Genomic DNA, 26,533 nt, shown 5'->3' with positions numbered 1-26,533 from the left:
GTGCTGTTGCCTCCGCTGCTACCTGTGCTACCGCTGCTGCTGCTGCTGCCGTTACTGCTTGCTGCTGCTGGCTACTGTTGCTTGCAGTTGCTGCTTTGCTGTCTGCTCTGCTGTGGCTACTGCTGCTCTGGAAATTTCCACACCGCTCTCGTGGCACGTGCGGGACAGAGAGAGAGAGGGGGGGCCTGCGACCCACCCCTTTCACCCTCCCCTCCCCCCGCTTTCTGGCGGCCTCCCGCCTTTCTCCTCTCAGTTCTGCCCCCCCCCTCCCCCCCTTCCTCCCTCCCCGGCTCTCCTCCATCTCCTCCCATCTCCCCCCTACCAGCTCCTCCCCATCACCACCACCACCGTCTCTTCTATCGCTCTTGCTCGCTCGTCTCCTCCTGTCGCTTACCCCGCCCTCCCGGCCTCCCTCCCTCCCTCCTGTCTCGTCTGGGCCCCACGTGGATTCACCTGTGTGATATGTCAGGCTGCCGGCGGCCCTCGGGGGGAGGGCACGCGTGCTGTCACGTGGTTATTTATTTATATTTGTGGATCCGCTGTCACTTTACACCGTCAACAACCGGCCCCCACCACCACCACTCGCTGCGCGTGCGCGCACGCCAATGCGTAAAGAGGGTTTGGCACGGTGTCCGACGTTTCGAGCCGGCCCCTACCCCCCCTTCATGGACATCGGACGCTCCCAGCCCCCCCCCCCGCCCCCTCCGGGGGCATCCCTCGGCGGTAGTTCTACGATGACCGCTTCAGCGCGTGCCCGTTCGGCCGACGCTGGAGGGTCGTGGCGCTCACTCTTGAGCAGAGGTCGCAAACGGGTTTTGATTCCTTACCCGTACCCGGCCGCACCAGGGTCGCAAATGGGTACCCGTACCCTACCCGATACCCGGCTACCCGTACCCGGCCGGGTACAGATAGGGTACGGGTATCGGGTACCCGATTGCGACCTCTGGGATGAAGCCATGTTGCAGGCGCGGGTGGGTTGATTCTAGGAACTTGAATTGTGAGAAGAGACAAGACGTTGGGAAATGAGTGACAAACGGCTACTCACCAGTGACTCACGGCCTACCCGTACCCGTACCCGGCCGCACCAGGGTCGCAAACGAGTACCCATACTCGGCCGTACCCGTACCCTACCCGTACCCGACCGGGTACGTAGAACAAAAGAAAAAGGAGAGAAAATTTTACGACAATAATAATTGTCAGTTTCACACGTGGGAGGCTTTCGCGACCGATATTATTCATAATCAACGTTTTTGGGTTTAGATCGCGTTATTTATAAATGTGTCGTAACCCTCCACCACCCGACACGGCCATATATAAGAATGGGAGACAGAGCAGAGCCTCACCATTCTGGCGAATTGCCCGATGATGCTGGATGCAATTACCAGCGAAACGTCGTACTACTCAAAAATTCTAAATGTTGTGGTTTCACGCTTCAACACACCGGTGGGCTAAAGCAGTGAACTATTTGTCTTTTGTCAACGTGACACTTTTTTACTGATTGGCCGTGTCGGGTGGTGGAGGGTTTACGACACATTTATAAATAACGCGATCTAAACCCAACAACGTTGATTATGAATAATATTTGTCATAATAAATAACGCGCCCCGGGTAAAGAAAAAAAATATTTGAAAAAAAAGAAAAAATTAAAACAATTTCGTGATACGCGCGGATAACACGGCGGTTCCCGACTTGCAAATCGGTCGTCACGAGCGGCCCCCCCAGAAACCTTGATCCTCATCCAGCTGCCATCGGAGCTTTGTGATCTTGAGCCTGAACACCGCCGTCGGCTTGCGCGACCAACACTACCGGTCGGGTTATATCCAAAGGGTGACGTTGATCCCTCCCCCCCCTATGGATATAACCCAACCGGTAATGGATATCCATTGTAATGTATATGCATACATGACCCCCCCTCTCAGGCCTTCGCAAACCTGATTGGCTCGCAATCCCAGCCCGTGTCGATTCAACGGCAGGAGGATTTTCTCCGCAGCTCCGTGTGGCTGTCGCCTGATGATGCTGGTGGTTGTTGTTGTTGTTGTAGTTACCGGCGAAACGTCACGCTACTCGGATTGTAAATGTTGTAGTGGGTTTACTCTCCAACACACAGCCGGTGTGCGCTGTACTAGTATACTACACTGTACACTACACTGTACACTACACTACTATACACTACACTATACACTACTGTACACTACACTATACACTACCCTTTACACTACCCTTTACACTACCCTTTACACTACACTATACATTACACTACTATACATTATCCTTTACACTACACTGTACACCACGCTGCAAAGTACGTTACACTGTACGATACACTGTACGCTACACTATACACTACACTGTGCACTACACTGTGCACTACACTGTGCACTACACATTACACTACACATTACACTACACTATAATTGTAAATGTTGTAGTGGCTTTCCTCTCCAACACACAGCCGGTGTGTGCTTTACTAGTGTAATAAAAGACTCGACCACGATGTCTGGCTTGGTGTCCTTTATTCGGTTCGTTTGCTGTCTCCCACACGGCTGTCCTCCTTTGAGACTTTCCACACGGTGCCGACGCTGTTGTTACACCCGTCACCGCAAACAGCTCCGCTGTTGGTCTCCGTCGCTCCCGTAGCCTCTTAGCAGCCTCGCTGCTGTTACCCTCACGCAGCCCCCCCCCTGGCTGTACTCGCTGCAGCTCCTCCTCGTGTCACTCCCGTAGCCTCGGACAGCCTCGCGGCTGTTTCCCTGTCGCTCCCGTAGCTCCTAGCAGCCTTGCTGCTGTCTCCCATACACAGCCTCCCCGGCTATACTTGCTGCAGCTCCTCAACCGCTCTCTCTCTCTCCAGCAGCCCCACTGCTGTCTCCTCCCGCAGCTCCGCTGGCTGCTCCCTTAGTTGGTCACCGCTGGCCGACGGCGCCACTCTTCCCTGGCTTCGCCCTGCGTGGCCTCACCCTTGCTCAGTCTCCCACTGACTCCCGTCTCCTTCCGGTTTCCTCCCCTAAGGACCCGAACCTTGCTCCCACGTCACATAACTCCACCTCTCCGTGACGTCACATCCGGGAGGTCGCTCGCGCCCGCATTACACTAGTATACTACACTATACACTACACTACTATACACTACACTACTATACACTACACCACTATACACTACTGTACACTGCACTGTACACTACACTATACACTACAGTATACACTACTGTACACTACACTATACACTACCCTTTACACTACCCTTTACACTACTCTTTACACTACACTATACATTACACTACTACACACTATCCTTTACACTACACTGTACACCACGCTGCAAAGTACGTTACACTGTACGCTACACTATACACTACACTGTGCACTACACTATACACTACACACTACACTATACACTACACTGTACACTACACTACACATTACACTACACACTACACTATAATTGTAAATGTTGTAGTGGGTTTACTCTCCAACACACAGCCGGTGTGTGTGTGTGCTCTCCTCGTCACGAATCGGCACGTTGTGTTCACGCGACAAACTCCTCACTAATTGGCTGTGTGGCGGGTGGGTGGCGGGTTTAACGACACACATTTATTTTCACGCGAACTCGCCCAATAACTTCTATTTTGGATCACATTGAGCTTGTTGGATGTTAACCCTTTGATCGGCTTGATGTGGCCAGTTTTTAAATCCTTTATATTAAGTTCGCTTGCTTGCTTGCTTGCGCGCTTACGACCGTGCAAATCTTTCGGTCGTTTTTTAACCCACTTCCCGTGATCCAATCGAGCTGACATTTTGCACACAGACTCGTTGTGCGTGACAATTTATTTTCGTGAAAAAAAATTCCTAAATTTTACACTTTTTAGGAAAAAATAAATTATATTTAATTACCAATTGCTTAATGGTGGCAGGCATATAAAGGATTTATAGTGAAAACCTTTGTTTTTACGGGTTAATTTTTTTTTGTGTGTGTCAAGGGTAGGCCCCCTCGCAGCAACGCACCCCATTACACCCTCAAGTTGCACTCATATCAGAGCCTCAACAGCTCATTAAGGCTGGCATGGCACACAACAGAGGTGGGTGGTTGGCCCGACAAATCTCCCCAGTGGCAGATGTTTCCACACCACACCGGGCACCGTTTTTTTTTATTTTGGCCAAGTCTACCTAGGGGAGGCTCCCCCCCCCCCCCCCCCCCCCCCCCCCGGGACAGGTTCAGATAATCCGTCAACGGTGTTGGTGGTGACCGTGAGCGGGAATCGAATCTGGGTCGTGACCACCCTCTACCACCCCCCCCCCCCCCCCCCTTACGTTTCGAACATTTCCAAATAGTTTTAAGAAAATGCAAAATTCTTCTGATGTGCAAATTATTTTGTCAAGGCACTCTTCCTCCTCCATCCCAGCTTAAATAGACGCTGCCAAGTCTGGTGGTGTTTCATTCAGACGCTGTCTTCCCGACAGACCTGTTCTTCACCTGAGGACGGCTGCTTGCGTTGTGGCCGAAACGTCGTGAGAATATTATATTATTATGTTTTATTTTTATTATTTTATTATTTCCCTTCTACGTGACTTGACCGAAAGAACCAAGAAGATCCAAATTGTTTGTTTTATTTACCTGCACGACGACGCTCGTTGCTTTACCTGGGGGGAGCCTCTGGCAGGTCTCAAGCCTCTCTTCAAGGAGGGTCCTGCCAAGTCTTTTGGACTTGGGGGGGGGGGGTACAGGGGGGGGGGGTGAGGCTTAGACTGTGTTGGCACAGTGCGTTAAAACGCGACACATTTGCAGGGAATAATTTCTCCACGTCGGGATGTTGTTTGGGGGCCGATGCGAGCCTTGGTTAACATTTCGCGGTTCAGTTTTTATTTTTGGTTGGGTCGTCGTCGTCGTAACTACGGGGTAAAACCGGGCATCCCACGAGAAAACCCACGCAGAACAGCGGGGGAGCGAGTACGGCTGTTTGTGCGTGTACGCGTGTACGTGTGAACTTCTCTCGCACCGTACGTAGCCGACCGTGCTAATCGGAGGTGCGTAGAAGGGTAAGGACGACAAACTCAACGAATGTGCTTTGCAAATCCAGACGATTTAAAAGTCCTTTTCCTTCCCGATATCGGAAGGAAGAGCATTCCAGACGGCCGCACAAGTGCAGTGCGCTTCCGGTTAGCACGGTTGGTTACATACGGTTCGAAAGAAGATGGAAACGCACACACACACACATGACATGCATCTGAAAGCGCCCCCTGTCCGATGAGAGGTACGATCAAAGTTCAAAGTTCATTTTATTAGGTATAGCCCTGTGAGCCATTCGGCTCTTGAATCGGGTGCAACCGCAACAAACAAAAAACATCTTAAAGTGACTGTGCAAAGATAAAATCCAAGAAAAGACGGCAAAATATTGCAGAAAAAATCACCGTACACCGACGCCGTGTACAAAAATCCCAGTGGGATGCAAGTCAAACAACAACAACAACAACAACCACAAGACAACTTAGATTAAGGCCATCAGTCTGACTCTGTATCGATGCCACCGCGATGAAAGACCTAAGCTGTCACCGCCACATGCGAGGCGGGGACCGATTCCTTGTTCCGTTGGCACGGGAGGAGGTTTCGTTGGCTGTCTGAACCTGAACTTGACCCACCCCCCACCACCGACGTCACGTGATCGACAGACCGACGGAGGACAAGAAGAATCAGCGAAAGGGGTGGCACTGCCTACCAGAGGTCGCAAACGGGTTTTGATTCCTTACCCGTACCCTTACCTGGCCGCACCAGGGTCGCAAACGGGTACCCGTACCCGTACCCGGCCGTACCCGTACCCTACCCGTACCCGGCCGGGTAGGGTACGGGTACGGCCGGGTACGGGTAGGGTACGGGTATCAGGTACCTGATTGCGACCTCTGGATGTAAGCACTGTGTGTAAGCACTGTGTATAAGCTCTGTGTATAAGCACTGTGTGCAAGCGCTGTGTGTAAGCGCTGTGTGTAAGCGCTGTGTACAAGCACTGTGTATAACCACTGTGTACAAGCTCTGTGTACAAGCACTGTGTACAAGCACTGTGTACAAGCTCTGTGTACAAGCTCTGTGTACAAGCTCTGTGTACAAGCTCTGTGTACAAGCTCTGTGTACAAGCACTGTGTACAAGCACTGTGTACAAGCTCTGTGTACAAGCTCTGTGTATAACCACTGTGTACAAGCACTGTGTACAAGCACTGTGTACAAGCTCTGTGCACAAGCACTGTGTACAAGCTCTGTGTACAAGCTCTGTGTATAAGCTCTGTGTACAAGCTCTGTGTACAAGCACTGTGTACAAGCTCTGTGTACAAGCTCTGTGTATAAGCTCTGTGTACAAGCTCTGTGTACAAGCACTGTGTACAAGCTCTGTGTACAAGCTCTGTGTATAAGCACTCTGTACAAGCTCTGTGTACAAGCACTGTGTATAAGCACTGTGTACACGCTCTGTGTACAAGCTCTGTGTACAAGCTCTGTGTACAAGCTCTGTGTACAAGCACTGTGTACAAGCACTGTGTACAAGCACTGTGTACAAGCTCTGTGTACAAGCACTGTGTACAAGCACTGTGCACAAGCACTGTGCACAAGCACTGTGCACAAGCACTGTGCACAAGCACTGTGTACAAGCTCTGTGTACAAGCTCTGTGTACAAGCTCTGTGTACAAGCTCTGTGTACAAGCACTGTGTACAAGCTCTGTGTACAACCACTGTGTACAAGCTCTGTGTACAAGCACTGTGTACAAGCTCTGTGTACAAGCACTGTGTACAAGCTCTGTGCACAAGCTCTGTGCACAAGCTCTGTGCACAAGTTCTGTGCACAAGTTCTGTGTACAAGCTCTGTGTACAAGCACTGTGTACAAGCACTGGGTACAAGCTCTGTGCACAAGCTCTGTGCACAAGCTCTGTGTACAAGCTCTGTGTACAAGCACTGTGTACAAGCTCTGTGCACAAGCTCTGTGTACAAACACTGGGTACAAGCACTGGGTACAAGCACTGGGTACAAGTACTGTGTACAAGCACTGTGTACAAGCACTGTGTACAAGCTCTGTGTACAAGCTCTGTGTACAAGCTCTGTGTACAAGCTATGTGTACAAGCACTGTGTACAAGCACTGTGTACAAGCTCTGTGTACAAGCTCTGTGTACAAGCTATGTGTACAAGCACTGTGTACAAGCACTGTGTACAAGCTCTGTGTACAAGCTCTGTGTACAAGCTCTGTGTATAAGCTCTGTGTACAAGCTCTGTGTACAAGCACTGTGTATAAGCTCTGTGTACAAGCTCTGTGTATAAGCACTGTGTACAAGCACTGTGTATAAGCTCTGTGTATAAGCACTGTGTACAAGCACTGTGTACATGCTCTGTGTACAAGCACTGTGTACAAGCTCTGTGTACAAGCACTGTGTACAAGCTCTGTGTATAGCCACTGTGTATAACCACTGTGTACAAGCACTGTGTACAAGCTATGTGTACAAGCACTGTGTACAAGCTATGTGTACAAGCACTGTGTACAAGCACTGTGTACAAGCTCTGTGTACAAGCACTGTGTACAAGCACTGTGTACAAGCTCTGTGTACAAGCGCTGCGTACAAGCGCTGCGTACAAGCACTGCGTACAAGCTCTGCGTACAAGCACTGTGTATAAGCACTGCGTACAAGCACTGTGTATAAGCACTGCGTGCCGCCCAAAGCGAGTGCAGCTGTTGAAGTCTCGCTGCTGACGGATGGCAATTCGGGATGGCATCGGCCGGGGGGGGGGAGGCGGGTTGTGGCTTTGTGTTCACGGCGGCTTTGGGGACTGCGGTGATGCAGGGAGCTACGGGTTGGTGATGGGCTACGAGGCGTAGCTCACTCCGACTGTTTGTGGGGAGGTGCTGATGATTGGGTTTCCTGGGTGGTGATGTTGGGGTTGGGGGGGGTAATGTTGTCCATGGGGCTGTAGGTGAGTGGTGGGTGATGGTGGTCGATGGGGCTGTAGGTGTGTGTTGTGGTTGATGGTGGTTGTTAGGGCTGTAGGTGAGTGGTGGGTGATGGTGGTTGATTAGGCTGTAGGTGAGTGGTGGGCGATGGGGCTGTAGGTGAGTGGTGGGTGATGGGGCTGTAGGTGAGTGGTGGTTGATGGATCTGTAGGTGAGTGTTGGTTGATGCTGGTCGATGTGCCTCTAGGTGGGTGAGCGCGAAGGGGTTGGGACCCTGGCGAGACCGCTTCATTGGCGGCCGTGTGGGGGGCGTTGTCCCTGTGGACTCTGACCCTAGTTGTTAAACAGCCAAGGGCGACGACAGCGTTGGAAATCAACAAGTGTGCGAGCAAAAAAACCACAACAACAACAACAGCAACAACTACCAGGCTCACTCATTGGCAGCGTGGGTCAGTCAGCGGTTGCCCACGCAGGCAGCCAAATGACACGACGGGTAGCTTGGAACTCGTCTTCTAGGTTCTTTCGGTAAAGTCACGTAGAATGGAAATGATAAAATAGTAAAAATAAAACATTATATTATTTTATTATGTTTAATTTTTATAATTTTATTATTTCCATTCTACGTGACTTTACCGAAAGAACCAAGAAGATGAATCGCTGCAGTCACGAAAGCTTTAAATGGAAATCTTGGAACTCGTTCGAGGCTATGTTGTTAATATTACCGGGTTAGAAGACCCGTCAAGCGGTGTCGTAGCTCTCGTTCAGAGGGCGGCCTTGCCCTCACAAATGATCGCTCAATGCAGTTCGTGGCTTATCTTCACGCGGAAACGTTTCGCGGCCAAATAACTCCTAAACGCGTGACGTTGATTCTAAATGTGGAGGGGGAAAACGGTGATAGAGAGAGGGAGAGAGACACGCAAACTCCAAATATACAACAGGCGTCTTCGGGGTCAGGATCAAACTCGTGACCTCCTGTATACGGGGCGATGTCGTTAACATCTCCTAGCCACCGTGATGATGATGAGGATTGATGATGATTGATGATGATGAGAGAGAAAGACACGCAAACTCCAAATATACAGCAGGCGTCTTCGGGGTCAGGATCACACTCGTGACCTGTATGCGGGGCGAGGTGGTTAACATCTCCTAGCCACGATGATGATGAGAGAAAGCGACACGCAGACTCCAAATATGCAACAGGCGTCTTCGGGGTCAGGATCACACTCGTGACCTCCTGTATGCGGGGCGAGGTAGTTAACATCTCCTAGCAGGCAAGGAGATCACTTTCTTCTTTTTACTTAAAATAATTCGCGGTTGCGGAGAGCGATGATCGCGAGCTGTGCGCCATCTCTCCTTGGAGAAACGTTTCCGGTGTCATTTTTCGAGTTGTGGGCCGTGACGGCCGCAACTTCTTCTTGCCGCGCGGGCGCCCGCTGATGTAGACGCAGGGCAACAACTTCCGATTTCACGTTCAAGCTGCTCGAGACAGATAGGCCGCTCGCCCGGAGTGAGCGCGGAGTCCCCGCGATGATGACCCCTCGGTAGTTGTGTGGATCGGGGCGTTGCGTCGGTGGGCGTTGGGCTGCGGTCGTGTCCTGGAAGACCGCGAGTCCAGGCCAGAAAAAACTTTTTTTTTGTTGACCAGTGTAATCTGGGCATTGATGCCCACCAGGTTAAGGAACCGCTGGCGTTAGAGTAAAGTGCTTCTCGGAGGGGAGGGAGGGGTGGTTCCGTGCCGGTCTGTCACGGTCCACCAGAGGTCGCAACCGGGTACCCGATACCCGTACCCTACCCGATACCCGGCTACCCGTACCCGGCCGGGTACGGGTCCCCGTTTGCGAACCTGGTGCGGCCGGGTACGGGTAGGCCGTGGTGAGTAACCGTTTGTCACTCATTTCCCAACGTCTTGTCTCTTCTCACAATTCAAGTTCCTAGAATCAACCCACCCGCGCCTGCAACATGGCTTCATCCCAGAGGTCGCAATCGGGTACCCGTACCCGTACGGGTACGGCCGGGTACGGGTATCCGTTTGCGACCCTGGTGCAGCCGGGTACGGGTACGGAATAAAAACCCGTTTGCGACCTCTGTGGTCCACCCGGTTGTTCCGGCGGGGCTTTGATGCAAACTGCAACAACGTTCTATTAAAATTGTAAGTTTCGATTTAAAGCTTTCGTGACTGCAGGGATTCATCTTCTTGGTTCTTTCGGTAAAGTCACGTAGAAGGGAAGTAATAAAATAATAAAAATAAAACATAATAAAATAATTCTCACGACGTTTCGGCCACAACGCAAGCAGCCGTCCTCAGGTGAAGAATGAAACACCACCAAGCTTGGAGCGTATATTTAAGCTGGGTTGGAGGGGGGAAATCAGAGCGCCTTGACAAAGAATATGCTAAATTCCTCTTATTTCCCCCCTCCAACCCAGCTTAAATATACGCTCCAAGCTTGGTGGTGTTTCATTCTTCACCTGAGGACGGCTGCTTGCGTTGTGTTCTATTTTTATTATTTTATTACTTCCCTTCTACGCGACTTTACCGAAAGAACCAAAAAGAAGAAAAATTATAAGTGTTGTGGATTTACTCTCCAACGCACCGCCGGCGGGCTGAAGCGGTCACTGATTGGCGCGTTGTTTACTTGACGAAACATTTCCTGGCCGTGTCGGGTGGTGGAGGGTTACGGCACATTTCTGCTCACGCGATCTAACCCAAGAAGGTTCATCATGAACGTTGATATGTAAACTCCTTTGTCAAGGCACTCTGCTCCTCCCACCCAGTTTAAAATATGCTGCCAAGCTTAGCCGTGTTCATTAGGACGGTGTCTTTCCGACAGCTCTGTTTCTTCACCTGAGGACGGCTGCTTGCGTTGCGGCCGAAACGTCGTGAGAATTGTATTATGTTTTATTTTGATCATTTTATTATTTCCCTTCTACGTGACTTTACCGAAAGATCCAAGAATATGAACGTTTTATTGTCACGTTTGTGTTCCGGACGTGAATGAACGTTTTTAGCTCGTGACATTTAACTTCAAAAATGAAGTTATGTTAACGACGACGGATTAGACCACCCTAAGCCTTAAATCGAAATTTCACCGCCCCGTACTTGCCCGACACCCGAAAATGTAGAGCTGCGTTTAAGAAAAAATGCTTTCGTGTTCCGGTAAGGTGAATCATTTTGTATTCGTGCTATTTAGAGAGAAATAAGCGAACGTGTTTTTGTCACCAACACTGGGTGGGCTGAGTGGGTCCGCGGCAGAGGTCGCAAACGGGTTTTGATCCCTTACCCGTACCCGTACCCGGCCGCACCAGGGTCGCAAATGGGTACCCGTACCCATACCCGGCCGGGTACGGGTACCCGTTCCCTACCCGTACCCTACCCGAAATGAGTGACAAACGGTTACTCACCAGTGACTCACGGCCTACCCGTACCCGGCCGCACCAGGGTAGCCGGGTATCGGGTAGGGTACGGGTATCGGGTACCCGGTTGCGACCTCTGGTCCGCGGGGCCTAACACGTTTCAGCAACGCTCCGCTCGACGTCAATATAAGCGAGGCAAGGGCAGGCAGTGGAGTGGCTGGTTACCGCCCGCACGACCTTACGACGGGACATTTCCCGGGTTCGAATTCTCGCTCGTTCTCCCTCGATACGGCACGCGTTTCCCCTGGCTTCTGCGGTTTCCTCCTCCTCCCGTAAAGCGAAATAAACTGTACGACGTTTTTATTGGACCAGGTAAAGCACCGCCGAGATGTTTTTACAGCTCCTGGTCACGAATGATAGCTCGGATTATTATCATCATCGCGTGAAAATGTATCGCAGCAGATGAATACTCTGAACGCGCCGACGTTCATTCTAATTGTGGAGGTTGAAAAACCGGTGGACGTGGATGAAAAATCCACGCGATCACGGGGAGGAAGAGGGAGCGAGAGAGAGCGAGAGAGAGAGACACACGTGCAAACTCCGAATATACAGCAGCAGGTGTCGGGGGTTGGGATCGAACCCACGACCTCCTGCATACCCGGCGAGGTAGCTAACATCCCGCCACCGTGGCTCCCCCAAGCGTCCGCTTGGTTCGGGGTTAACGAAAGCGGAGGACCGGCCAAGGCGGACTGCAACGCCACCAAGGGGCGTCCCGGTGCATCCGCGTGTTTTTTGGCAGCGCCGTGCCCCGCCCGGCTATAACCACAGCACCCTCCAGCGGTTTCCTCCCGCGCGACTCCACACTCGGTGGGGTTTTCGCAGCCAACGTGACGACGATTCGCGATTGGATTATTTTTTTTGTTGGGGGTTGGGGTTGGGGGTGGGTTGAGGGGGGTGTGGGGGTGGGCGTCTTCGGCCGCCGTGGTTATCCGGGGAGCGGCCAGATTTGTGCCGTCAAGAACCCCCCCCCCACCCTCCGCCACCCTGCAAAGCCAAACGAATTGAACATTGCACGGACAAAAGCGCGCTGGTTAACCAGGCGGCGGGGCGTGTTAACGACGCGGACGTTTTTTTTTTGCCATCCGTTTGGCTCGCTCGACCGGCGCCGGTCAAAGGGCAATCGTTCCCATCCGCCGGCGGCTTGGGGCGGTTGGGATACGATCAGCTGATCAGCTCTTAGTGTGCCGCTGTGTCGGATGTTGGCCGGGACTGTGGGATGCAGGAGGTCCGGAATGAAAAAAATAAAATTTTCAAAATCAAATCACCCGTGGAATCCCGACTTCCTACGTCCCGTCGTGTGAGTAGAGCAGAGGTCGCAACCGGGTACTCGATACCCGTACCCTACCCGATACCCGTACCCTACCCGATACCCGTACCCTACCCGATACCCGGCTACCCGTACCCAGCCATCGAACAAAGGCGGTGAGGTCACCGAATCGCGCGGCGCTTTCAGACGCGCCTCTGCGGCCGTCTGGAACGCTCTTTCGATGTTAGAAAGCCACTGGAGCCTGTGCACTTTTAAATCATCATCATCATGATTGACAAACTCATGTCTTTGGAGCTGCTTCTTGTCGCGTTTAGTTTGTTGTCCTTCCCCCGCACCTCCGATGAACGTGGTTGGCTACGTGCGGTGCGGAATGAGTTCGACGCCCAATGAGCAAGGGGTTTGTCACGTGCAGCAAAGCGTGCCAAGTCGTTACGCGTACAACACAACACCCGCTGTGTGTTGCAGAGTCAACCCACTACAGCATTTACAATTATAGTGTAGTGTGTTATAGTGTAGTGTATATTGTAGTATACTAGTTCAGCACAACACCCGCTGTGTGTTGGAGAGTCAACCCACTACAGCATTTACAATTATAGTGTAGTGTGTTATAGTGTAGTGTATATTGTAGTATACTAGTTCAGCACGCACCGGTTGTGTGTTGGAGAGTCAACCCACTACAGCATTTACAATTATAGTGTAGTGTGTTATAGTGTAGTGTACATTGTAGTATACTATTTCGATTTAAAGCTTTCGTGACTGCAGGGATTCATCTTCTTGGTTCTTTCGGTAAAGTCACGTAGAAGGGAAGTAATAAAATAATAAAAATAAAACATAATAAAACAATTCTCACGACGTTTCGGCCACAACGCAAGCATTCAGACTCTGTCGCCTCGACGGACCTGGTTTTCACCTGAAGACGGCTGCTTGCGTTGTGGCCGAAACGTCGTGAGAATTGTTTTATTATGTTTTATTTTTATTATTTTATTACTTCCCTTCTACGTGACTTTACCGAAAGAACCAAGAAGATGTAGTATACTAGTTCAGCACAACACCCACTGTGTGTTGGAGAGTCAACCCACTACAGCATTTACAATTATAGTGTAGTGTGTTATAGTGTAGTGTATATTGTAGTATACTAGTTCAGCACGCACCGGTTGTGTGTTGGAGAGTCAACCCACTACAGCATTTACAATTATAGTGTAGTGTGTTATAGTGTAGTGTATATTCTAGTATACTAGTTCAGCACACACCGGTTGTGTGTTGGAGAGTCAACCCACTACAGCATTTACAATTATTGTGTATAGTGTAGTGTATAGTGTAGTGTATAGTTTAACAGTGTGTAGTGTATAGTGTAGGTGTAGTATATAGTGTAGTATACTAGTTCAGCGCACACCGGTTGTGTGTTGGAGAGTAAACCCACTACAACATTTACAATTATAGTGTAGTGTATAGTGTAGTAGTGTCTAGTGTATAGTGTAGTGTATAGTGTAGTGTATAGTGTAGTGTATAGTATAGTATACTAGTTCAGCACACACCGGTTGTGTGTTGGAGAGTCAACCCACTACAACATTTACAATTTGAGTACTACGCACGTAGCCAAAGACGACCGCCGCGACGATAATTGTCAGCCGTTACGACGACGACGACGATGACGACTTTGCCGCTCTCGGCGCGCACGTGTCGCTGTTTTCGCCAGGCGAGCCTCGCAACACGCCCAGTCCCATCGACCCCGAGAGCATCGAGGTGTCCATCGGCTACGACCCGGACCCCGTCGACCTCGCGCTCTCCTCCGTGCCGGGCCAGGAGATGTTCGACCCGCGGAGGCGCAAGTTCAGCGAGGAGGAGCTCAAGCCACAGCCCATCGTGAAGAAGGCCAAGAAGAACCTGATCCCCGTCGACCTCAAGGTGAGAAGAGGGGTGAGGGTGTCGGCTGCTGGGTAGACCGAGCGACAGACGGAACGGCGGGGCCGGCAGGCCAGCAGGCAGACGGACCGCCCCCGCAGTCGCTCCGTCTGCCCGTCTTGTTTGCCGGTCACCCGCACTGACAGGCGGGCAGACAGACGGACAGACGGATGGCTTGCAAGTCGCTCTGCATGTCCTGTTTGTCGGTCAGCCACTCAGACAGGCGAGCAGACAGACGGACTGATTGGCAGATGGACAGACGGTCGGTCTGTCCGTCGGTGAAATCGGTCAGTCTGTCCGCCGGTCTTATGGGTCTGGCTGGCTGTGCCTGTCCCTTGTTGGCCTGTCGCTGGGTCTGCCCGGTGATCACCCATCCTCGGCCCTCTTCTCACCTTGAGGTCCACGGGGATCAGACAGATTAGACGGACAGGCCGACCAACGCACCACGGGGCACACACGCCACGAGAGACGGTAACGTGGAGAGGCGGGCGGGCAGACAGACCGAGAGATGGACACGCACCGACAGAGAGAGACGGTTAAACGGTCTGTCGGACCGTCGGTCTGCCTGTTTCTTCGTCTCGATGCCTATCGGTCAGTCTGCCTGTCATTCTGTCTGTCATTCTGTCTGTCTGTTGTTCTGGCCGTCGGCGTCGCCTCTCCGTGTGTATATTCGTCTCGGTTTCTTGGTCCATCTGTCACTCTCTCTCTCTCTGTCTGTATTGTCGGTAAGTCGGACAGACAGACAGACAGACAGATCCGAGCGGATAGTCGGCCGTGTGCCTCCCTCCATCAGAGGGCCTAACTAATCCAGCCCCGCGGAACCAGGCAACTGCCTGTGTTCGTCTGACAGGAGGACGTATTACAGGTAGGAACAATGTGCCACACTGCCCACCAGGGATGTTTTGTCTGTCTGTCGTGCATAAATATATATATATATAATATAAACAGCTCTTTGATTGGTGGAGACCTACTGCCGGGTACGGAGAGGGGAGGGGCCTAAGGGAGGAGGGTCAGGGGAGGGGCCTAAGGGAGGGGGGGTGGTCAGGGGAGGGGCCAAAGGGAGGGGGGGTCAGCGGAGGGGCCTGAGGGAGGGGGGTCAGGGGAGGGGCCTAAGGATATGGGGGGGGTGGGCCTAAGGATATGGGTGGGTGGTCAGGGGAGGGGCCTAAGGGAGGGGGGGTAAGGGGAGGTGCCTAAGCAAGGGGGAGGGGCCGATAGTTTCGGGGGCTGGCTACCTGGCTGGCTGCCTGGCTACCTCAAGTCAAGTCGTCTTTTATACAGGTAGGAACAACAGGTTCCACACTGCCCACCAGGGATTATGTGTCTGTCTGTCGTGCATATTTGTCTGTCATGCACGAATGCGCTGTCCAACCAAGTTCCTACCTGCCCACTCCGAAGGAACGTGTTCGTTCGACAAAATGCCAGCCCGTCGAAATGTTTTCAGCGGTTCGTAACGGCCACATCGGAGACGGCGGCCGCTGAGATCTTGAGGCCCAAAGGCGTCTCTCTCTCTCTGAGGGTTCGCCGTGACCATGATGCAGACACCGACCGAGAACCGCTGAGATCTTGAGGCCCAAAGGCGTCTCTCTCTCTCTGAGGGTTCACCGTGACCATGATGCAGACACCAACCGAGAACCGCTGAGATCTTGAGGCCCAATGGTCTCTCTCTCTCTCTGAGGGTTCACCGTGACCATGATGCGGACACCGACCCAGAACCGCTGAGATTATTGAAGCCCAATGGTCTCTCTCTCTCTCTGAGGGTTCGCCGTGACCATGATGCAGACACCGACCCAGAACCGCTGAGATCTTGAGGCCCAATGGTCTCTCTCTCTCTGAGGGTTCACCGTGACCATGATGCGGACACCGACCCAGAACCGCTGAGATCTTGAGGCCCAAAGGTCTCTCTCTCTCTGAGGGTTCACCGTGGCCATGATGCGGACACCGACCCAGAACCGCTGAGATCTTGAGGCCCAATGGTCTCTCTCTCTGAGGGTTCACCGTGATCATGATGCGGACACCGACCCAGAACCGCTGAGATTCCTGAGGCCCAAAGGTCTCTCTTTCTCTCTCTGAGGGTTCACCTTGACGATGATGCGGACACCGACCCAGAACCGCTGAGATCTTGAGGCCCAATGGTCTCTCTCTCTCTGTGGGTTCACCGTGACCATGATGCAGACACCGACCCAGAACCGCTGAGATTCCTGAGGCCCAAAGGTCTCTCTCTCTCTCTGAGGGTTCACCGTGACCATGATGCAGACACCGACCCAGAACCGCTGAGATCTTGAGGCCCAATGGTCTCTCTCTCTGAGGGTTCACCGTGATCATGATGCGGACACCGACCCAGAACCGCTGAGATTCCTGAGGCCCAAAGGTCTCTCTTTCTCTCTCTGAGGGTTCACCGTGACGATGATGCGGACACCGACCCAGAACCGCTGAGATATTGAGGCCCAATGGTCTCTCTCTCTCTCTCTCTGAGGGTTCACCGTGACCATGATGCAGACACCGACCCAGAACCGCTGAGATTCTTGAGGCCAGAGCGTGCAGTGGAAGTCTTGCAGCAACCCTAGAAATGCCGTAACTCCTGAGTAAACATGGGCAGGTGAAGTCTTGCGAGTTAATTGTTTACAAAGTAACACACATAATAGCGAACTTGTATTTAAGAACTTGTCTCTTGGATTTTTCCTCACTTGAGACAGTAAATCTGGCTGTGGCGGTCCCACCTGAAGACGGAGACTTGTGTTGCCTCCGAAACGTCGTGATTTATTATTTTATTTCTATTATTATTTCTATTATTTTTGTTATTTATTTTTACCTACGTGACTTTACCGAAAACACCTAAGAGTATGAATCCTTGCAGTCACGAAAGCTTCAAATCTAGAACGTGATAGCGAAACAAAATTTTTAATAACTTTAATAACCACACTCGAGGAGAATTACATGACTACACGAGGCCTTAGCCACAGACTTGCTGAAGCAAATTAACAATGTCGTCCCGCCAGCCATGTTGCCTGGGGGACGCAATGGCGGCCGTGTCGTGCGTGTGACGTCACGGCGGCTGTGTGACATCACGGCGGCAGTGTGCGTGTGACATCACGGCGGTCGTGTCGTGCGTGTGACATCATGGCGGCCGTGTCGTGCGTGTGACGTCACGGCGGCTGTGTGACATCACGGCGGACGTGTCGTGTGTGTGACATCACGGCGGCAGTGTGTGTGTGACATCACGGCGGATGTGTCGTGCGTGTGACATCACGGCGTCAGTGTGCGTGTGACATCACGGCGGACGTGTCGTGCGTGTGACATCACGGCGGACGTGACGTGCGTGTGACGTCCCGACGGCTGTGTGACGTCACGGCGGCCGTGTCGTGCGTGTGACCTCACGGCGGCCGTGCGTATGACGTCAAGGCGGTCGTGTCGTGCGTGTGACGTCACGGCGGTCGTGTCGTGCTTGTGACGTCACAGCGGACGTGTCGCGCGTGTGACGTCACGGCGGACGTGTCGCGCGTGTGACGTCACGGCGGCCGTGTCGCGCGTGTGACGTCACGGCGGACGTGTCGCGCGTGTGACGTCACGGCGGCCGTGTCGCGCGTGTGACGTCACGGCGGTCGTGTCGCGCCTGCGACGTCACGGCGGCCGTGTCGTGCGTCTTCCTGGCAGCTGATTGGCTGGTGCAGCTGGGGATGATTACGTAACCCCTCGCAGCCGCTCTTAGGAGAGCAAAAAGGTCGCGACTTGCGATCCGTTTTCTCTCGTACTTCAGATTTGTGTACTCTAGCCCACCGAGTTTAACGTTTCACTCCTCGTGGAGTGTATCTCATAATGAATTTACCATAATTATCATGAGAAAGGAGCGCTTGTGCGTGCGCGCTGTTGAACTTCCTTCGCGCCGTACGTAGCCAAACCGCGGCAATCGGAGGGTGCGCGGTGACGAACGACGACGAATGTGATGTCATAACGTCCGTCCTCTGGATCGTGACGCAATAAACTTTGGCGCGTGCGTGTGTGCATGCGCGTGTGTGCGTGCGTGTGTGCATGTGCGTGCGTGTGTGCATGCGCGTGTGTGCATGCGCGTGCGTGTGTGCGCGTAACTTTTATTGGCAGCGAGCGATCTTTTTTGTTGGAGGTGTGCGTCTTCGTTTCCCCGAGTGTGTTTATTTAAAAAGCACACATCTTGTGGGCTGAGGTTTCGTTCCGCGGTTCGTTTCCGTCGGCGTCGCCCACCGTTAAAGATAATCCCCGTGACGTCGTTCGAATCAGGGGTAGGGCCATCGCATGCCGGCGTAACACATTCCACGCGTTTGCCAAATTTGAGACTTATTTTTTTATATAAATGTACACCGCTAAATACTCCCAATGGGGAATCTCACAAAGGAGTAATCATCGCCGTTTTTGGGTTAGATCGCGTCAATATAAATGTGTCGTTTAACCCGCCAACAAAACGTGGCCAATTCGTTACCAGTTCGGCGCACACCAGAGTTCGCAACCGGGTACCCGATACCCGTACCCTACCCGATACCCAGCTACCCGTACCCGGCCAGGTACGGGTACCCGTTTGCGACCCTGGTGCGGCCGGGTTTGGGTACGGGTAGACCGTGAGTCACTGGTGAGTAACTGTTTGTCACTCATTTCGGGTAGAGTACGGGTAGGGAACTGGTACCCGGCCGGGTACGGGTAGCCGTTTGCCACCCTGGTGCGGCCGGGTACGGGTAAGGAATCAATCAAAATCAAAACCCGTTTGCGACCCCTGGCGCACACCGCGTGTGTGAAACCCACCACAACATTTACAATTCCAGTGCCGTGACGTTTCGCCGCTAATCGCAACAACAACCAACAGCACCAGGCGGACAGCCGGAGAGATATCCGCCTGTTTGAAAGCACAGCGCCTTCCTTTGTCGATAGCCGAACCCACCCTGCGAGACCGACACCTGACAGCGAATGCGTTGATCGCGGATCGGCACGGCAAATTAAAATGAAACGCACTCGATGGAAGAAAAAAAAATATATAACTTTAATAACAACAATAATAATCGTAAACGACCACCCTCGATCGGATTCGAACCCCCTCCTCCCCTCCCTCTGTCCCACCTGCTGCATCCATCGCGGGTTCCCCGATCTCCCACGTCCATCGCGGCCGGGCGGGGGGGGGGGGGACCCGTTTATCTGCGTGCAGCGCGTGGCTGTTGACCAGAGGTCGCAACCGGGTACCCGATACCAGTACCCTACCCGATACCCGGCTACCAGTACCCGGTAGGCCGTGAGTCACTGGTGAGTCACCGTTTGTCACTCATTTCGGGTAGGGTACGGGTAGGGAACGGCTACCCGTACCCAGCTGGGTGCGGGTAGCCGTTTGCGACCCTGGTGCAGCCGGGTACGGGTAGGCCGTGAGTCACTGGTGAGTAACCGTTTGTCACTCATTTCGGGTAGGGTACCCTTACCCGGCTGGGTACGGGCAAGGAATCAAAACCCGTTTGCGACCTCTGCTATTGACGTGCTCTCTCCCCCCGCTCTCCCCCCGCTCCCCCCCCCCCCCCACACACACACACACGCACCACACACCACACACACACGCACCACACGCACCACACACGTTGCCGCGTGCGTCGCCGCGTGCGTGCAGGACGACAGGTACTGGGCCCGCCGCAGGAAGAACAACGTGGCGGCCAAGCGTTCGCGCGACGCCCGGCGGCTCAAGGAGAACCAGATCGCGGTGCGCGCCGCCTTCCTCGAGAAGGAGAACTCGGTGCTGCGGCAGGAGATGGCCGAGCTGAAGCGAGACCTGGGACGCTTTCGCAACATCGTCGGCAAGTACGAGGCCAAGCACGGCTCGCTGTGAGACGTCCACCGCCAGCCCCGCTCTCCGCCCGCCCGCTCGCCCCGCTCGCCCCGACCGCCCATCTCCCCCGTCGTCTCGTCCGTCTCGCCACGGCGGGACCGATCGTCCCTCTGCCGGCGGCGTTGGCGTCTCGCCCCGCAGCCGCAGCCAGCCGACCCCGACGAGTCTGGCCGGCGTCTGGCCCGGCTTGTCTGCTCGTCGGCCACCAACGGCTGACGGATCGGCCCCCCGGTCTCCCGCCCGCCCGCCCTAGCGTCGTCACGGTCATCCTCCTCCTCCTCCTCGCCATCGTCGCCCCACGTCGTTCACCCGTTGCTCGCCCCCTTCGTGCCCACGCCACGCTGACCCCCTCTCACCGGCGCGGGGGTCGGGGGTGAGGGTTGTGTGCAGGAAGCAGCAGTGCATTGTGGATTCAATCGGTCCGGGCCTCCGGCGGCGATGCAGCGGTGGCGTGCGAGGCGAGGGCGGCCGTCCCGGTGAGGCGGAGCGGTCGAACGCCGTCGGCCGTGGGTTGTGTTTGCGTTGTGCACCCGCTGTGTGTTTTGCGTCGCACGCCGCTGTGTAGCTCATAGGGGGGGGGGGGGGGGTGGGGGGACGGCTCTTTAGTTTCTTTGCTCCGTGAGCATTAGCCGTTGCCGTGGGAGTGGGATGGGGGGGTCGGGCGACCGACAAGAAACGTGGCGGCCGCCACTGCCGATCCGCCGCTGCTACTGCCGCCACCGTGGGGGGAGGCCGGGGGGTGTGGGGGGAGAGGTTTTCAACCGCGGAGTGAAAAATGTTAAAACTCTGCGAGCTTGGCCGAGGTTCGCACGCGGATTCGCGGACCCGGCGGTTTGGAAGGGCGAGCGTGTGGACCCCCCCCCCCCCCTTCACGCGAGAACCCCCTCGCGTCTTGAACCCTTCGCATGAAACCCGAGCGATCACCTTAACCCACCCCGGATGTCGTCGCCCGGCACCGCGTCCGACCGCGCCCGAACCCAACCTTCTCCCGTCGCACACCCCCCCACCGCGTCGCAAGGTCCCACCAGCCGAGGCGTGCCCGTCTAACTGTAATCACGACCACGGCGATGGGCGATGGATAAAAAAAAAAAAGTCACGACCGCTCAGATGTTTGCGGGTGATGGCGGCGGGCACCGGGCCCGCGGTCGCGCGTCATCGCGAATTGCGAAACGTCGCCGCGACTCCCACGGTTCACCGCCCCCGCAATTGGCATCGCCCGGTGGCATGTGCCTCTCCCGGGGCGAGCGGGGGGTGACTGCCTGCCAAGCGGCGCTGTCAAGCGAGTTCAGCGGCCTCTTTTGCTCCCTCTCGTCGGGTGCCAAAAGGGCAGCGTGCCCACGCGTCTCCCACCATCAAAACCTCCGCCCCCCCCCCCCTTTCCCCCCCGGGGCAGCTCCACCATACCTGCCCCCCCCTCTCACCTGGGTGTAACGCCCGCAGCCAGCGCACACCTGAGATCCCCTCCCCCCCACCCACCCGCTCCCCACCCCGTGGAAAACTACCGGCCGCGTTACGTGGGTCCTGCCAGAGGAAGGGAGGGGGTGGCGGCGGCGGGTCGCGACCGTCGCCACGTCCAGACCGTGAGCGCGCTGGCGGTTACCTGCGGGCGGCCGACGAGGGGCGATGGGGTCAGGGGGGTGACGAGGGGGGGGGGTGGGGGTCAAGTGGGTGACGAGGGGCGATGGGGGTCAAGTGGGTGACGAGGGGCGATGGGGGTCAAGTGGATGACGAGGGGCGATGGGGGTCAAGTGGGTGACGAGGGGGGTGGGGGTCAAGTTGATGACGAGGGGCGATGGGGGTCAAGTGGGCGACGAGGGGGGGTGGGGGTCAAGTTGATGACGAGCTCTCGAGACGACGGACAGAGCCGCGCTACTTTCTTTATTTTATACTTTCCTGTGGAAAGGTTGCGGCAATCCCCAAATTTTTTAAGTCACTCCACTGTCTCTTCGCTCCCTCACCCTCCACGCCACCCCCACCTCCTCTCACCCCCCCCCTCACCCACCCACCCAGCACCTCGTCCGTCGTGCTTGTTCGCGCGGCGTTTTGCCGTTGTGTGTTTGTGTTTGTTGGTTTGTCGTCGCGCGCCTGGCAGACAGAGGTCGCAACCGGGCACCCGATACCCGTACCCTACCCGATACCCGGCTATCCGTACCCGGCCGGGTACGGGTACGGGTACCCGTTTGTGACCCTGGTGCAGCCAGGTACGGGTACGGGTTGACCGTGAATCACTGGTGAGTCACCGTTTGTCACTCATTTCCCAACGTCTTGTCTCTTCTCACAATTCAAGTTCCTAGAATCAACCCACCCGCGCCTGCAACATGACTTCATCCCAGAGGTCGCAATCAGGTACCCGATACCCGGGTACGGGTAGGGTACGGGTACGGCCGGGTACGGGTAAGGAATCAAAACCCGTTTGCGACCTCTGCTGGCAGGGTGGGGGCAGGGGGCGACCGCGGGCATCATGGCGGCGTCGTAGACTAGGGCCCTGTTGAACTGCGTCGTGTTGGCGATGCGTCGGAGCCCACGGCGGCGTCGCTCCGGTTTTGATGTTGTTGTTGTTGTTGCGCGGCTGGCCTCTCTACCCCCCCCCCCCCCCCGAGTCTCAAACCGGGACCTGGTGTGTCAACGCCGCACCGCACGGCTCGTCCCAGCCGTGAGCTGGCCGGGTGGGACGACTCGGTTAGCCGGCCCACGCCCACCTCCGTCGCTCGCTTCTGCTTTTGAAACGATCGCACTCGTGATGACCCCCTCCTCCCCCCCCCCTACAGACGGGGTGTGGGGGTGGGTCGGGGGATGGATGGCCCCGGGTTGAGCGCCCGCAGGCCACGCAACGCTCTCATTACGGTGTCGGCGGAAATACGTGGAATTGCGTTCTAGGTAATTCCTCCGCTGTTTTGCTTTGTGTTTTTTTGTATCCGGACCGGCCGGATTAATTTTTTTCCTTTTCGCCGACGGCTGAGAGAATCGACACGGCGCCGGTTCCGATTCTGTTCGAGCGTCGTCGTTGTCGATGGGCAACTTCTCTCCCCACTTCGTTCGTGGTCAACCTCCGCTCCTCACCCTCCACTCCTCACCTTCGCACCTCACCTGCGCTCCCCAACCTGCACTTGCGCTCGCTCACCTCTGTTGGCCGAGCGAGGCCACGTCGCCTGCTACGCCGAGGGATTCTCTTCTCTGTCCGCCGTTACCCCCGGGAGGAGTTCGTCCGTGACGATCCTCGGAAAGTTCTTGGGAGGGCAGGGGGGGGGCGGTGGGGAGTGGAAAGTTCCGTGAACGTCGTTTTTTCGTTGCAGCTTTTCTTCTCGTTTTTCGTTGTCGTATTTAACGCATCGTAGGCGGTGGCGTACGGACCGCGCACACGCGCGCGCTTGACGATGCTACGTACGGTGTGTACGTACGCAAGTTGAACTTCCATTATCGCCGTAGGTATCCGACCGCGATAATTTATCGGACGTCTCCCGGAGCGGGCGGGCGGGCGGGGCGGGTGGCAAATTTAAACGCGGGGAAAAAAAATGAAACCCCCAGTCCTGAACAAACACGCGGTGGTGCGGGCATGGCCGACTTGGGCACGTTTGTTTGGCCGCGGCAGATTTTTTTTAGTGGCCGTCGTCTACCGCACGACGGGCGGTTGCGGCAACCGGTTGCGGCAACCGGTTGCGGCAATTGGCCTCGCGTGATCCGAGTGTTGGCCCCTCTCGCCCCCCCCCCCCCCCCCCCGTGATTGGCAAGATCCCGGTCACCCTAAATTCCAGGTCGAGACCGGCTCCTGTTGGTGCCTGTACCGCCGCCGTTGTTGTGGTTCGTGGTTTTTATTTGTTTAGTCGTCGTTCGTTGTTGTCGTTGGGCGCGACGTCCGACGTTTCGCTCCGCTGGCTGGGCGGCGTCTGCAGGAGGTAGTGCCCAATAGCTCCCGCGGCAACGACAAACTCCCACCCCCCCCCCCCCCCCCCCCCCCGCGCGCCAAAAAAAATGAAAATTTTCTTTCATTATTTTCATTGTTGGCGCGACAACAGTTTTGTGGACGACGATTTCTCTCCAACCGCCCCGGGGTGGTAGCGTCGTGCCCTCTGGGCGTGCTGGGAGATAATGTCGCGTCGTGTCCCCGCAATCATCGCTGCACCCCCTCCCCTCTTCCTCCGTGTCACACGGTTGTCGCCATGCTCGGTCCGCTGCTGGCCGCCGCTACGTGAGACGCATCTCGCTGGGATAGGGCAGCGAGCGAGCGAGCGAGCGGGCGGGCGGCCACACGCTCTGAGATTGCAGAATCACCGGCACCGCCGCCCGTTCCGTTCCCGACCTCGCGAAACCCCGGTTGTATGTTTTGGCAGCTAGTGTGCGTGCGTGTTGTGCGTTGTGCGGTTTGTCGAGGCTTAAGAAGGCGTGGGGGGAGAGAGGGGGGGGGGGTGCGGTTTTGACGTCGCCCGCGGCACCACCTCTCGCGCGCTTCGCTCTCGAAGGAGCTTCGCTCCCGTGGTGGGAACACAAAAACGATAAAGAAACGAACAAGAAGTTACAACGACGACGACGACGACAACAACGATGACAGAGCGAGAGGAGAGAAATGAGGTGTCCGATACGTTACGTCGAGATATCGAGGGAGTAGGTAAACGTTTGCCGGGTTTATTTCTCACTGCCCGCCATTTGGCACCACGTTCTCGGCCATCCCTGCCACGTGTGTGTGCGCGCGTGTGTGCGTGCGCGTGCGTGCGCGTGTGTGCGCGTGTGTGTGTGCGCGTGTGTGCACGTGTGCACGTGTGTGCGTGCGCGTGTGTGTGCACGTGTGCGCGTGTGTTCGTGCGCGTGTGTGTGAACGTGTGTGCGTGCGCACACGTGTGTCCGTATGTGGGGAGCGGTGGCGCAGCGGTTAGTGCTACGTCGCGCCGCTACGAACCCGGCGACCCGAGTTTGATTCCCGCTCACGGCCAACACCGATGACGATTTTCTGAACCGGTCCCTTGGCCCTCCTCCCCTAGGTCGACTCGGCCTCAAATGAGCACCTGGTGCGGTGTGTAGTAAACATCGCCGCCGGGGAGACAAAGGCGACCGGGCGTGGTGCTGGCCACCCACCCCCTTCGTTGCGGCCTTCATAGGTGCACGCTAACAGCCCCAGCAGCCTGTGAAGGCGGCTATACAGGGGGTGGTGGGGGGGGTCTTTGTCTCCGTGTGTCCGTGTGATCACAGGCTCGTCTGTTTACGTTCAGCACTTGTTTTGTTTAGACGCGCGGCGCACGACATTTTTAAGATGCGGCAAAAGTGGTGAACATTATTTGCGTAATTGTACCGTGACGAGATTGAACATTCCCCACTCCCCCCCCCCTCCTCCCCCCACGTCCCCCAGCAAGTCGCCACGGCGGAGTTTTAAGAAAACGCGTGAAAAACGTTCGTGGTTTATTTTTTGTTCATAGTGTTGCGGCTTCTCTACCCAATGGGTCATGCGTGGCCATGATGATGATGATGTTGTTGCTGCTGCTGCTGTTCTGCTAAATTGTTCGTCTCCCCCGGCATTAACCCCCCCTCCTCCCCCCGACCTTAACGCTCCCGAACGGCGGCAGGGGGGGGAGGGAGCGACTTCCCCCAGCCGGTGACTGAGACGAACTCGTGAAAGGCGGAGACCTGGGGGGGGGGGCGTGGTGCCGACCTGGAGCCCGAGGGCGAGAAGCAGACACACCACCCCCCACCCACCCCCCGCCACCCCCACGCGTCAACTCGTCTCACCGGAGCGGTGTTTGACGTCGGTGGTGATTGGACACGGGAGAGGTGGCGGGAGGGGAGTCGGAGCTGTTCCCGCTGACTGAATTGGTCTCGGGCGCTGCCACGGGGAAAATAAAAAATATTCAATTTTTTTGCGTAAAGATTCTAATAACGGAGCCACGGTGGTGACCTGTGTGACGTCACTTGGGACCGGCCCCAGACCTCTCCTAGAGCCGGAGCCGCCGGAGCCTCCACCGCCACCACCCTGGCTGGGAGGGTGGTGGTGGGGGGGGGGTCAACTTGCATTGACCTCCCCCTACCCCCCCCCGATAACAAAACGCACACCGCCCCCGTAAGTTGATACAGGGTCACGTGCGCACGCCCTCGTCGAAAACAAACGCGCACCTCTGTTGCAGCCAACGAGGTCTCGTTTGCGGCGAACATCGACCTCGTTGAGTTTTACGCGACTTATTTTAGCGAAAAAAATTTCGTTTTTTAAAATATAATTTTATAAT

General features: G+C 55.2%; 1 protein-coding gene across 1 annotated transcript in view; it reads left to right on the top strand.

The window, feature by feature from the left end:
* Positions 1-21,987, top strand: part of LOC133358697 (hepatic leukemia factor-like) — a 60,859-nt gene extending 38,872 nt beyond the window's left edge. The window contains exons 4-5 of the mRNA XM_061577127.1: positions 14,292-14,500; positions 20,112-21,987. Coding sequence (XP_061433111.1) covers positions 14,292-14,500; positions 20,112-20,327 — 425 coding nt within the window. The 3' untranslated portion in view covers positions 20,328-21,987. The remainder of the gene's footprint in view (positions 1-14,291; positions 14,501-20,111) is intronic.
* The last annotated feature ends 4,546 nt before the right edge of the window (positions 21,988-26,533 follow it).

Source organism: Lethenteron reissneri, chromosome 63, assembly GCF_015708825.2.
Source record: "Lethenteron reissneri isolate LAM-NWPU_2019-01 chromosome 63, ASM1570882v1, whole genome shotgun sequence".
In the NCBI taxonomy this organism is placed as follows: Eukaryota; Metazoa; Chordata; class Hyperoartia; order Petromyzontiformes; family Petromyzontidae; genus Lethenteron; species Lethenteron reissneri.
The sequence above is the reverse complement of the archived record's forward strand: the minus strand, read 5'-3'. Positions and strand labels throughout refer to the sequence as shown.